The sequence below is a fragment of the Rhamphochromis sp. 'chilingali' genome, assembly GCF_963969265.1.
Source record: "Rhamphochromis sp. 'chilingali' genome assembly, chromosome: 15".
NCBI lineage: Eukaryota > Metazoa > Chordata > Actinopteri > Cichliformes > Cichlidae > Rhamphochromis > Rhamphochromis sp. 'chilingali'.
Genome location: NC_137942.1, coordinates 24,352,175 through 24,365,706, shown reverse-complemented (window position 1 = coordinate 24,365,706; position 13,532 = coordinate 24,352,175). Strand labels below are relative to the sequence as shown.

The 13,532-nt window shown below is 40.5% G+C and overlaps 1 protein-coding gene across 1 annotated transcript in view; it reads left to right on the top strand.

Moving 5' to 3' along the window:
- Positions 1 to 13,532, top strand: part of myo15aa (myosin XVAa) — a 44,610-nt gene that overhangs the window by 20,321 nt on the left and 10,757 nt on the right. The window contains exons 22-38 of the mRNA XM_080904239.1: positions 81 to 256; positions 607 to 691; positions 927 to 980; positions 1,138 to 1,219; positions 1,534 to 1,664; positions 1,858 to 1,953; positions 2,726 to 2,961; positions 3,103 to 3,293; positions 3,738 to 3,810; positions 3,939 to 4,130; positions 4,224 to 4,336; positions 6,010 to 6,101; positions 7,227 to 7,362; positions 10,544 to 10,608; positions 12,193 to 12,330; positions 12,441 to 12,501; positions 13,363 to 13,510. Of these exons, the coding sequence (XP_080760365.1) occupies positions 81 to 256; positions 607 to 691; positions 927 to 980; positions 1,138 to 1,219; positions 1,534 to 1,664; positions 1,858 to 1,953; positions 2,726 to 2,961; positions 3,103 to 3,293; positions 3,738 to 3,810; positions 3,939 to 4,130; positions 4,224 to 4,336; positions 6,010 to 6,101; positions 7,227 to 7,362; positions 10,544 to 10,608; positions 12,193 to 12,330; positions 12,441 to 12,501; positions 13,363 to 13,510 (2,069 nt within the window). The remainder of the gene's footprint in view (positions 1 to 80; positions 257 to 606; positions 692 to 926; positions 981 to 1,137; positions 1,220 to 1,533; positions 1,665 to 1,857; positions 1,954 to 2,725; positions 2,962 to 3,102; positions 3,294 to 3,737; positions 3,811 to 3,938; positions 4,131 to 4,223; positions 4,337 to 6,009; positions 6,102 to 7,226; positions 7,363 to 10,543; positions 10,609 to 12,192; positions 12,331 to 12,440; positions 12,502 to 13,362; positions 13,511 to 13,532) is intronic.

Genomic DNA, 13,532 nt, shown 5'->3' with positions numbered 1-13,532 from the left:
TGTTATATCTTTTTTTTTTGCATGAACTCACACATGTATTTGAATAATTGCACTTATATGTGTGTGTGTATGAATGGCAGTTGTTCCTAAAGGAGGACATCTACCAGCTGCTGGAGTGTAAGCGAGAGCGCTCTCGTCATCTTGCCGCCCTCACCCTGCAGCGTTACACTCGCATGTTCTTCGTCAGGAAACGCTACGTTGAATTCCGCAACAAAATCAGCAGGTTTCAGGCACACTGCCTAGGCTTCCTCGTTAGGTGAGGTGTCCCACAGAGATCTTACATTTTCAGTAGATTTTATTACAAAACAAAACGCAAATTCAGATTCTGATTGGAGTCCTGCATTCTTTCAATGTAATGATTCTGAATTCCAGTATGTGCTCAACCACATAGTTTAGGTTAAAAGGGCAGTGAGGTAAAGAAAATGTAAATTGTGTCTTTACATTAAAATCACTATAATTAAGAAATAAAGCTTTCAGTGAACTGTTGTGCTTGAGCTTGTAGCATGCTTGTGAAGTTTACCTCTGTGAATGTGGCAAATGTTAGGAAACAAGATCAACAATCAGTGCATTAGGATTCATTGTACTGAGATTCTCTTCATCTTCTAGGAAACGCTATGTGAAAATGAGGGAGAGTCTGGTCCGTTTCCGCTCTCTGGTCCACATGTATGTCAACCGGAAGCAGTACATTAAGGTACACTGAGATACTGTGGTTTGTTGGACTGATGTTTATACCTTCTGCCTGTGATTTTTTTTAAGTAACACATGTATTTGATGCAGTGTCCTTTCAAACATCTTCATGTTTTCTTCATTTCTAAGAAAATAATTTCAAATATGACCCACCCTTAAGCCTGCTTTGTGCTTTTGAGTCTTTCTGCTCTGGATTTACATTAAAACACTGACCGTGTGTTTTTGGGATCTCATTGAAGATGAAGTTTGAAGCCAGGAGGAAAGCAGAAGAGGAGAGGAGGAGGAGAGAGATGGTAAGATGAAGGACTAGCTAAGACAAGACTTCAATGAGAAAAGCATCCGTGTTTTTGTTTTTGCACACTGGCATGAGTTCAAACCAGCAGCCTATGTTAGAGCTCTTCTAACCTCATTGTTAGTTTGCAGATAGATTAAAAGTGGTGTTTCTTTCAGGAGCTGACCAAAAGGGAGGTGGTTAATGTGACCCACTTGGTGATCCCTGCAGAGCTGGGCGCTTTGCTGCAGACAGCAGGAGGTGTGTAGACGTCTGTCCGTCTTTCCCGTCAGTGTGCATCACATGCACATAGATTATTCATGTGTGTGTGAGTGCTCCAGCCAGCTGTTTGAATGTGTCTTATCTCATCAGCACTGACAGTATCAAATTAAGAAATGATACGAACAGTTCTGACAGGGTGGAGCAGGAGGCCCATCATCTAATAAATAAACCAGACACTGAAAAATTGTCAAGGAATGTAAAAAAGTTTTAGGATTTTGTACATGTAAGTTTTTGGTGCTCTTGCATTACTCCTGGCTGACTCCTCGTTTAACCTTGTCTGTTACTCCCTTCAGTCCGGAGGGAGTTGCACTCAGACTGCTTGGCTCTGCTTCAGGCTCCTCATATCCAGGATGATGCTGAACTCACGTTGCCTCTGGACATCAACAACTACCCTTTCTTCCGCTATGTTCAGATTTACTTCAGGGTGAGATGCACGTGCATCAGCATGTCGTCATATGCTGTGTAACATACTGTGTATGTGCGTGGTTACTCAGATTTGAGGACAGCTGTTGAAGTTTGTGTTTAGATTTATCGGTTATAACATAATTTTGAAAGGTTTTAGGTAGATTTGTTTGAAAAGCTGTTTATTAAACACAGCAAATCTTTTGTTGCTGTAGGAGCCAAAGTTTGGGATGTTGATGGCTCCTCTGGAGTCATCTCTGACCCGTGTGGAGGACGACCTGAGAGGGGAGGCTCTGGAGCTTTTCAACATGGTAGGGTGATCTTTGTTCTCCCCTTAAAAGGCAGAGACTATGTAAACTGTTCTTTTTGGTTGTTTGTCTGTCCGTCGTGCACAGTTTTGAAACATCGAAGAGCTCGAGCTGATTTCAGTTGGGTGGAAATCGCCCCAAGGTCAAGGTCAAATGTGAAAATCAGTAAAAACCTTCCTATTACCCAGTTTTTATGAATCGTCTTCAAACCTCTCAACAGTATAGCAGGTCTTGGGGAAATGAGTACGTAAGTTAGCTAAGCATTTGACCTTAATCTTCATTGTTAGTGCCGAAGGTCAAATTTAACCTTGAACACAAACTTCAAGAAATCATATCAAGTGTCATACACTTTTTTAATGCAACGCCCTACGACGTCACAACTATGCCATAACAGGTTGTAATGAAAGCATCATAAAACATCAGTTTAAGTTTCCCATTTACCCTGAATATTCTTGAGCACTGCAGTAATTTAAAATGATAACAGTTTCACAGAGACACACTTGCATCATGTCATTATGTTACTCTCGTTACACAGAAGCAAACCATCCTCTAATTATGAGGTTCTGCTACTAACTGGGAAGCAAATAAGAAATTTGGAACATGCTTTTTACATTGTAAAAGATTTAACAGCAGAATAAAAAAGTCTCTTCTATTTTCTCGTGTTTGTAGGACAAACCTACAAAAACACACACAAATACGTCACCAGACTGCCATAAAGCTGTAAAACCGACAGAGTTAGTTGTTACAGCTTTCACCTGGATTCTGTTTTCTTCAGGTATTACGGTTTATGGGGGACCCTCATCTGAATGGGGCGCAGGAAAACATGTTTGGGAATTACATCGTCCAGAGAGGCTTGTCGTCGCCAGGGTTACGAGATGAGATCCTGGCTCAGGTTGTCAACCAGGTGTGGAGGAACATAAACTCTGAGAATGCAGAGAGAGGCTGGCTGCTGCTGCTGGCATGTGTCTGCTGCTTCGCCCCATCGGCCAAGATGGACAAATATCTGCTCAAGTGAGAAATCATAAAATGACCTCGCAACTAATTATTTAGCAAATAGTTTGAGAGGTTAAAAAAAACACATGTTAAGAAGCTATATGCTGTAAGTAAGAGACTTCTACTCCACTGTTGAACCTCATTTCACCTCTGCTCCAGGTTCGTGTCGGACCACGCTCCTGCTGGCTGGCAGGTGCTGCTGCAGCACAGACTCATCCAAGCGAATCAGAAGATGCAGCTGGGATCAGGCTCCGCCCCCGAGACTGCGCGGACGTATCCGCTGTCGCTGCTTGAGTGGACCGCCAATAGGAAGAAGGCTAACATGGTGTTGCACGTGCACTGTCTTGATGGTAATATCTCACCTGCTTAATGTTGCAATGTTCAACTTTTCATCGGTCTGCTTCTTTGCTCTTTTCCAAGAACTCCAAATGATTCAAGCAAAGTAAATAAAAAATTCACAACATTTTCCTTTACAATCAGTATCTAGTTTTGAGGTGCACAGAAAAAAACCAGGAGCTGTTCAAATATTTAGGAAGTCTTTCACACCTGGGGTCTAAACTGGCACACACCTCAGAGAAAAGAAAGAGGGGCGACCTGGCATTGCTTTTATTGTGTAGGATCAATTACATCCCCAGATCATTGATTATTCATTGTCATTCAGGATCAGGTGATGTGACTGTGGGGCTCATGTGCTTTGTATTGCGCAATTAACACAGTTTGTTAGTTAATGAGTGTAATTTAAAGCAGCAAAGGAACTATTTGTTGCATTTTTATTAATTTATCTCTCCCTGCAGGAGGGTCCTTCCTGTGTCCTGTCCATTCCTGGACCAATGGAGAGGATTTAGCAGGAAACATTCTGCGTCACAGGTTTGGTTTTGTATTTTTAGCTCCATAACATTTAATGTAAACATCTGAACATGCCATGATAATGTTTAGAGAGTAGTTTTAACACGTGTGTATAGATATTGTGAACATCTGAATCATGCATCTTGCAGGGGAGTGTCTGACTGGTGGAGGGGGAGTTCAATTCTGATGAAGGAGCAGGGTCAGTGGGTGGAGTTAGCTGGTCATGACTATGTCATGGACCTGATTGCAGATATGGAGCTTCCTATGGACTTCCCAAAGCAGAAGAGTTACTTCATCATCAGCACTGACAACCCAGCTAAAGTCAGAGCTAATGCCAGCCTGTTAGTATGCAAGATGCACACATGCAGTTCATTACTCACGTGACTAAAGCTACACCACGTGGCACATTACTCCTCTCTCCTCTCATCTCTCAGTGCTTTGTTTGGCAGTGGCTTTGACTCAGATGAGGAGCTTCCTTCCTCCCTTCCTCTCAGCAGCAGCAGACCAGCCTACAGCCTGCCTGATTCAGATGGTTACTACAGCCACGGTACACACACACAGTTAACTCTTAACTGCATAACTGAATTTTTAAGCACTTACAAATTAAAGATTTTCAAATGATCTGATCAAATGTACAAACTAATCTTTGTGTGAATTGAAGCCCCCATCGGCTGTTGTTTTTAACTACTTACTAGCGTGTATCACTCCCAAACTGCTGAACCCAAAACTTTTATGCTCTTTGTGTTTAACAAATGCTTCAGCTGTGTTATAGATGAATCCCACCTGTCCAGATGTTTAAAGCTGAGTACCAAGGATGGCACTCAGAAAATAGCTTTTTTGAGTCGTGAAATCAGAGGTTTCAGGTTTCCAACTCACTCTGGGTTCCAAGAGATACAGTTAGCAGGATTATATGCAAATTTAAAACTTGTGCTAGTTTGAGTACACAGTCTATAAGAGGAACACTAATGAAGCAAGCTTGATCCTTGCATATTTGCCACTGCATTTTTGATATGCAAGAAAACACATGGATAGGCCTGCAGGGTGCTGTGAGTCTGTTTATGGACTGATGAGACTAAAGTGGACCTGTATTGACCTCTGGATGGGCTACGTGTGTGGTGTAGGAAGAGTAGGCACTATTTTACCATCATGACAGCCAATCCCTCTGATGTTCTTTGATGGGACTTAAAGAAAGCAGTGGATTCATAACTGAGCTGGATGCTTTTGGCTTCTTATTAGGAAATTACCGGAATGTCTTATTGTAGATTTTAACAGTTAAAAGGTGCCCAACAAAGTAATGTATTTGTTGATGATAACCTTTTTTGGAGAAGTTCATTAAAGCTTTAATTAAAGCTTTAATTTGAATAATTTTAATCACATGACCGGAATGTCTCTTACATTAATGCAGTTGAATAATTGTTTGTACAAGTTTCTGTATTTAAGTAGTTTTGTTTATTAGAGTTTTGGTTATGATGTATGCTCACCTAGTCCTCACCACTGTGTTGTATGTTTCTAACTCTAATTAGTTACTTCCTGGTTCATTTTGCAAGCACTTGTTTTTCTGTGTCTTGTGTTTGTGTTTTCATTAGGTTATTGTCTTCGTTTCCCACATTATCTGGTGTGTTTGTATTGTGTGAGTCTCCATCTGTTCCTTGTCGCATCATCCAGGTTGTGTGTTTCCTTTGTTCAGTGTTTCCCCTACGTTTCCTAGTTTTGGGCCCTTTGCTTCAGCTGTGCTCTTGTTTTGTATCTTTGTATCATTTGAAAGCATTCAGCACTACAGCTGCTGTTTGAGTTTACACGCTGTTTCATGAGCCCTGGATGTGGGTCCATGTCCTGCTTGTCACAGAGCTGCACTTTGGCAACAAAAATGGAAGAGTTGGGAAAGTTTGAAAGTCTTGTGATCTTGAAACAGTTTCCTGTGTGTTGTCCGAAGAGAGAGAGAGACGTAGATAAAAAGCTGGATCAATTAATCAAGGTTTCTGCAACAAATGTGACAATCAAAACCGTGAAAAAACAATGAACTGACTTAGGTTGCATTTTTGAGAATAAGACATTTTGATCAGTGACTAACAACCTTTTCTCTACAGTTAAAGTAAACCTGATCACCTGATAAAACATGCTTGATTAAAAGAAAAAAAATATCAAACATGACAGTTTCTGTGCACTAAAAACACTGAAAATACAATGTTTAAAGCATTATTGCTGTTTGTCTGTGTTCAGAGTCAGAAACATTGAGCGAGAGTCAGCCTCAGAGAGGGATGGACCGCTACCTGGACAGCCTGTTTGACCCTGTGCTGTCGGACAGCAGCACGGTGAGTGCTCGTCCTGATTTCTCATAAACTACACATGTCAACCAACTATTTCCTCTTTGTTTTTAAAATTGCTGTAGTGCTATGAAACTAACACGCAAAATAGTAATAAATGATTGCTTGGTATAATCTTTTAAGTCATCTACCAGGTGAAATACTCGACAGATGACCATATTACTGCATTGCCACTGCTTTCATTTTGACAAAGACTTTTCACTATAAATGTGTCTATGTAGAGCTGCAAGTGCTTTCCTGCCACTGCAACTCAAAGCTTATTACTTCTTTGTTCAGTTATATTAATTATATTATAAGACCAATCAGTTAATTGCCGACCTAAAAGAAAAGTAATAATACAGGTGGATAGTTGTAGCTCTGTGTCATTGATCTGTCCTCTGAGTGTGAACAGAAGAGTGCTGATGGAGGAATTGAGCATGTGATCCTCGGCTTGTGTTTGGGTATGAATGGAGCACACGGGACGGCTGATTAGGTTACCGAGTGACCTACCGTATATGACCGCAGCAGCAGTCAGCATAAACGAGTCACCGTGTGGGGAAAAGATTCCGCTCATAGCTTCATCTTTTGTTTATTAGTGGAAACAAAACGAGTTCAGCGTCCTCATCACTCGGGTTGCACAGGAAAGGTTGCATCAGGAATGTTTTAGGGCTTTGAGTAGTATATATCAATGGCAATAGTTAAAATAAAAACATAATATCTGTGTTTGGCAGAAGTCTTGATAGACCTGTTTAGATTTTCTTGAGCAGTTTTGGCTTTAAAATCATCTGACACTGGGAACAAAGTAGCTGAGAATTTCAGTCAGCTCAGGAGAATGAGGTCTGTCATGTAGTGGTGAATTTTGTTGTAGTCCATTTAGTGTCTTTATGCTGGAGCCTCTCCTCCTGCGTGTACGGTACTTCCTGGAGAGTATACTGTTCCTGCAGCTCTGGCTCAGAGAGGGTCTAAATCAACCAATCCAGTTCACTCCCTCTTGCTTGTTGTCTTAGTCCCTCTCCTTCCCTCCCTGCTTCTGACACCTTTTCTTTTTCCACTTCATGCCCCTTAAACTCCAGTTTCTCAACTATAAGCATCCCTTTCCTTCTGCTGAGTCTCCTGCTGCTCTTTGCTCACCAGGACATGGAGAAGAGTGGAAGTTTGTCAGAAAGGATGAAGGGAGGAGGAGGTATAGGCATCACAGGAGAAGGAAGGGAAGAGGGAGAGAGTCGTCCAGCTTCCAGCCGGCCTTATCCACCAGGAATACATCCTGGAGGTAAACACTGAGTGCTGTGTGTATTTGTTGTTATGTGTGTCAGTGCTGATTGGCCATATGTTTGTCTCTGGACTTCTATTTTTTTTGCTGCCTATATTTTGTGTCTAAGCGGATATTGCTGTTTCCAGAATTAGTGGCACCTTTCTCCCTTTTTGTATGTGAATATTTTGCTGGACTTTTCATTTTCAGACATTTCTTTTGTCCTCACAGCTCACTCTCTCTGCACTGACATTAATAATTCAGCTTAACCTAAGCGCTCCTAAATCATTGGCTTTTGTCTCAGGCTAATAGAGTTTCCCTTTGTTTCTCCTTTGTAAGCTCCTCCTCAATAAATTAATAATAACGCATTTAAAATGTTTTGGTGATGCTTTATTATCAACCTACTTTCATTCCCATAGTAACAGGCAGACAGAGTATTTCTTTATTGGTATCTTAAAGGCAATGAACAGACCTGAACTTTAAAAGTTTAACTTTGAGCTGTTGGCTGTATTGACTGTCCTCATAGATAATACATTAAAAGCCATTCACTATAACAGGTGACTGTTATTTCTCTTAAACACCAGTCATTACAAATTGATCACTTTCCACACATCTAGTAATGTTAAGTACCTGGTACTATTTTTACTGGCTCTTGTGTGCTCGACTGTAAAATTCCAGAATTTTTATTTATTATTTTACCTTCACAGTTTCCTCTTTTTTCCCCTCTAATGTACTGATGCCAGGCTTACGGCACTGAGCAAAACTCACATAGTGACAGTGCCAACATGCTGATGTTACACTGGTTTGATGTTTATCATCAGCAAGCATGTTTGCTTTACTTCTAAAGCAGGGTATTGGACAAATTGAGATTTTGACCTGACATGTGTTCAAAACGCAAATCTAAAAAGAGGAAACCATACAGTATCAAACAGCACATACTGTAGAGAAATATTGGACTTTTAAGACCAACACTGATAACAATATTTGGTGATTTAAAAATCTGATATCCTGATATATCACCAATGCTTTTTTTCCCCCTTTCAGACACATGAACAAACAGATTTCCCTAGCGCTTGCTTATTTACTTGCTTGCATATTTCCTGAGTCTGATTGGATAAACTGGTTGTTATGCTTATGGTGTTTCAAACATGTGTGTTGCCCTCTGCTGGACGACCTAAACAACGTCAACTCCCAGGACACGATTGAAGCATGTTTCACCTGTCTTTACTTTTTTGTTACATTCTCATTCGTCAGCCGTTATGTTATAAGTGTGACAAATAGCTGATATTGGCCAGTAATATCATTCCACTGATGTGCTCTAACAGTTACTACTACTTTACTCAATAGTAAAAATGTTAATTTTACAATGGCTCCAGCGTAAAGCTGAAAAATAAACCGAACATTGGCATGAAACTAATTTCTGAGATTTGTAGAAAGACCCTTTGCAACAGTGTTAATTTTGACAGCAAATTTTGATTTAGTTGTAGTCACAGACTTGACTATGATGTCATTTAGTTTTAGTCGAGTAAATAGCTCATGATGAAGTCAAAAGCTGCCCAGCAAATTGGGGAAGTTGGTTGTGTTTTCACTGATGAGATTTGCTCAACACGATTTACAAAGTGTCTTATTTTCCTTGCCATCAAATGTAAAATGTGTACATGTGTCTACTCTTCTCTTCCTCCCAAGCGTTGACATTTTGTCGTGTTTTCATGAGAATCGGGGAGCATGGGAGCTGGTTGTAGTTTCCCTGGGGCGGCTCAGACGTGCGTGTCCAACCTCACAGCACAAGATTAGTTCTGCTTGGATCACTTCCAAACTCGCTTTTCTGTACAACTTAATTAGTTCTGATTGGATCTCGTCTCTCCAGAATGTTTTCATCTTGTTTTTTATTTGTTGAATGCATCAATACATTTTATCATAGCTTTTGTCGTCCTGCATAAGTTTTTATTAAGTTATTGTTCTCATTCGAAAAAACAAGGTTGTTGATGAAAACTATAATTAAAATTATTTTTCAACATAATTAACACGGTTTTTCAAAGCGATAAATACAGCACAAACATCTTCACACCAGCACTGATACAGAGCAGAAAAACATAACAGCTTCTTCATACAAATTGTATGAATACAGAAGTTGTTTGCTCAGCTTTAAGGACTTTTCTTGTCGTAGTCATGTCAGCACCTGCCTGATAACAAAGACACGGAAAGTGCCTCATGGCCTTGAACAGAGTTTACAGTTAGATTTGAACCTGTTGCTTCCCATCTTCACACACGCACACACTTTGTACTCTTTGTACAAGATGTTACAGTCACATACCAGCAGAACACAGAGATTAGAAAAGCTGAAACAGGTTTTCCATTACACACTCAGCAGGATTTGTCTGGGTCAAAGTTGGGGAGTAATAAACACATTAATATTGATGTTCTATGAACCACAGCATCAGTGTGGCTAATAACGACCACTCTGACATATTTTATTTCTGAATCTGAACTTGATCATACCTTGTTTGTCGTAAAATGTGAAATATTTCCCAGTCACTAACAATGTGTGGACTAACTGCCACTTAAGACCTGTCTATCTTCCTTTTCCCTGCCTGCTACTCCTCAAGCTGTGCCAGTGCTTCCAGTAGCAGGAGGAATGATGCCCCCAATCCCTGCTATGCCAATCCCCTCCCACCACCATCATCACGAGCAACATCAACAACAGCAGCAACAACAACAATACCACCAATACAACCGACCCCAACACCCCTACCACCGTCAGCAATCGTTTTCTGCCACCACTCCTTCTAGTCGTGTAGCACCCACGCAGTCACCCACTCGCACCCCCGCTGCTGCCCCCGCAGCTGCCCCTGCTGTTGATACCGATGTCGCTTCCAATGTGTCTGTTGTCCCGGGTCTGCCTGCGGCGCCCTCACTCCCAGCCACGCCTGTGGTTCCAGGCTTGCCTGTGATGACAGGTGTGCCAGGTAGAATAAAAGGATGTGTGTTAGGTTTTCCAGCATGTTTGGCCTGAAGTGTTTGGGCATGATGGACTCCTTTATTTCTTTTTTCTTTAATTAAAGCCAGTTTCAAGTTTTTTTGTGTTTGTTTTTTATGTGGGGTTGCAAAGTTCATTCGTGTGGTTTGTTTTAAACAGATAATTCTGTTTCTTGTGCTCTTAGTGCAGCAACAACATAACAGTTATATGTTTGTGCTTCTCCAGGATCGGAGCAAGTGGTACTGACTCAGCAGCAACAAGCCATCATCAACCAACAAGCCATCATTCTGGTCTGACATCATTTCTCTGAACAACTCTGATATTAAAACCACTGTTCGTACTGGGCGATACAGTTCTGTGTAAAAGAGAGACTGTGCAACACTTACACCTAATGATTCAGTAGTTTGTAGGAACACATCTAGCAGCAATAACTTGAAGTAATCATTTTCTGTGTGACCGGTTTGTCACATAATTGTGGAGGAATTTTGGCCCGCTCTTCTTTACAGCGTTGTTTCAGTTCACTGGGGTTTGTTTATGCTTTCTCTTAAGGTCACATCACAGCTTTTCAGTCAGGTTTCACTGGACCATTGCAACACATTGATTCTTTTCTTTTTCAGCCATTCTGTTGTAGATGTGCTGCTATGCTGGGGATCAATGTCCTGTTGAATGACCCGGTTTAGGCCAAGTTTTAGCTGCCTCATGTAGACAGACATCACATTGTATTTTCTTTCTGCACCAAAAATATGACACAACAATCTAGTTTTTTGTTTGTTGGTTTTTTAGACTTGTTCAGTATATTTCCAACTTTCCAACTTACCTAATATTCATATTTAACATGCTAACTGATGGCTGCAGAGGCTTACATGTAGCTAATGGGTGTTTTGCAGTTCTTCTGAGTATTGCACTGTCTGACCTTAACTCGTGAATGCACCAGAGCAGCAAAGCGCCAAAACATCTGATTTTATAGATGTGCTCACACTTGCTGATGATCAGCTAATCCATTACATTTGATTTGCTGCTACTTTATGGAACGCCAGGACTGCCAAAATGAAATAAATAAATATATCATTAAATTAATTATTTAATGATAAATATATCATTAAATAATTAATTAAATGTGTCAATAATTAATTAAATGTGTCAATAATTAATTAAAATGTGAAATACATAAATAATTAATTACATGTGTCAATAATTAATTAAAATGTGAAATACATAAATAATTAATTAAATGTGTCAATAATTAATTAATTAATTACATGTGTCATAACTATTTATTTAATTAATTAATTCCAATTTTAATTAATTATTGCCACATTTAATTAATTATTTAATGGTGTATTTAATTAATTCATTATGGCAGTCCTGGCGTTCCATACTACTTACCCTCTCAATTTCAATGGAAACATTAACGGTGAACTTTTTTTACAGGACTGCACAGAGTCTTTTTCACATGGCTGTACGAGCAAATGAAGTATGATAAAACTGTCTTTATGCAGTCAAATGCTAAAAAGATAATGCTGCACTCTGAGCCCTTAAACTAATGTTTAAGTGAAAGATACCATAATCAGTACCACTTTCACATTTGTATGTCACAGTACACATGACGCTAAAGGCTGTACTACCAAAATACTTGGATAATCTAAGCAGTTAATTCATTTATTGAGTGAAAATTGACAACTTTACAAATGTACCACATTACTTTACTGACTCCTGACATCAAATGTCTTGCCTAAACAAATGATATCAAGTTACAAATTGACACAGTTAACCTAAACATTAAGTTAAACCATAAAAGATGAATATGTTTTAAACATAGGTATAAACTGTTGTTTACTAAATATTGAATATATGTTGGATTGTTTGTGTTGCAGGCCCAGCAGATGACGATGCAGGCCATAGCAATCCAGCAGCAAATGTTGTCTTCTTTCCCCCCAGCTGCTCCAGCCCCACAGTCACCACCCTCATACTATCACGCGCACTCACAACAGCGCTCACGCACAGCCAGTCCTGTGAGTAAACACACACGCTGCTGTGTTGATGTAACGTTCAATACACTTTATGCATGCAAATCTGAAATATAATCTTGAAGCCGTATCACTTATTGTTGTTTTTCCTGCAGACCAAAGACAGTGAGGCGTCTCTGCACAAGCCAAGCGCTGCCGCTGTTCAACGGAAAACGAGTATGTGGTACACTTGCTGTGCGGTTTCTGAATCAAAAAAGAGTGGAAATAAAAATATTGGTGCATTGCAGCATAGTGATTTGTGGTTGGAAAGCCCACTGCAATAATTGAAAATGCAGAATTGAGTAACTGTCCTTAAATAAGTATATGATTATCACTTTAAGGATTTCTCCCTGTGTGTCATGAGTCGCTGTGTGGCAGGCAGGAGTTGGACCCAAAATGCAGGCACTCAGGCATGAGGTTTAAACACAAAAAAACTGAGCTTTATTTGCTGGCAGGGGAAAGTCATAAAAAAGCAACCTAAACTAAACTGGAAACTCATAAACAAACCTCACAGTGAGCCACAGGGAGATCCACACAGCATGAGGGACAACGCAACACTGACTCAGAGAAACACAGGGTTTAAATACACTGGGAAGTAACGAGGGGAATGAGACACAGAAGGAGAGCACAGCTGGGGGAAATCAGAACTGACGAGACAAGGAAGCGTAAACTGAACACACTGAGATAAGACAGAGACCTTCAAAGTAAAACAGGAAACACATAACACAGACTGAACAAAAGACACAGACTCACATGCAGGCACTACAACAGAGGGAACAGAGACGTGGGACCAGGGCAGACACAGACACTGACTGGACACGGGGATATAGCGGACAGGGGAACCAGCAACTAAGGATTACACAGAGACAAACCATAAGACATGACTCTAACAAAGAAACCAAAGACTAGAAATGATAAATAATATATAAACTCAAAACCCTGGTTCAACGACCCAGGCATCCTAACACTGTGGCTACAGGGGTTAGGGATGAACCCTGAACAAACCGGGTTCGTGTGTAATCAAACTTTTTATTCCAGGTCCATTACGTGGCCCCCCTCCTGAGGATGTGGTCCGCTCCACTGTGAGTAACACTGAGCACTTGGACCCCAGCCATGATATTAAAGACATTATCAAACAGCACCAGCCTGAAGGCACAACATCTTCCTCTGGATCTCCCACGCAAAGGTTAACACACACACACACACGA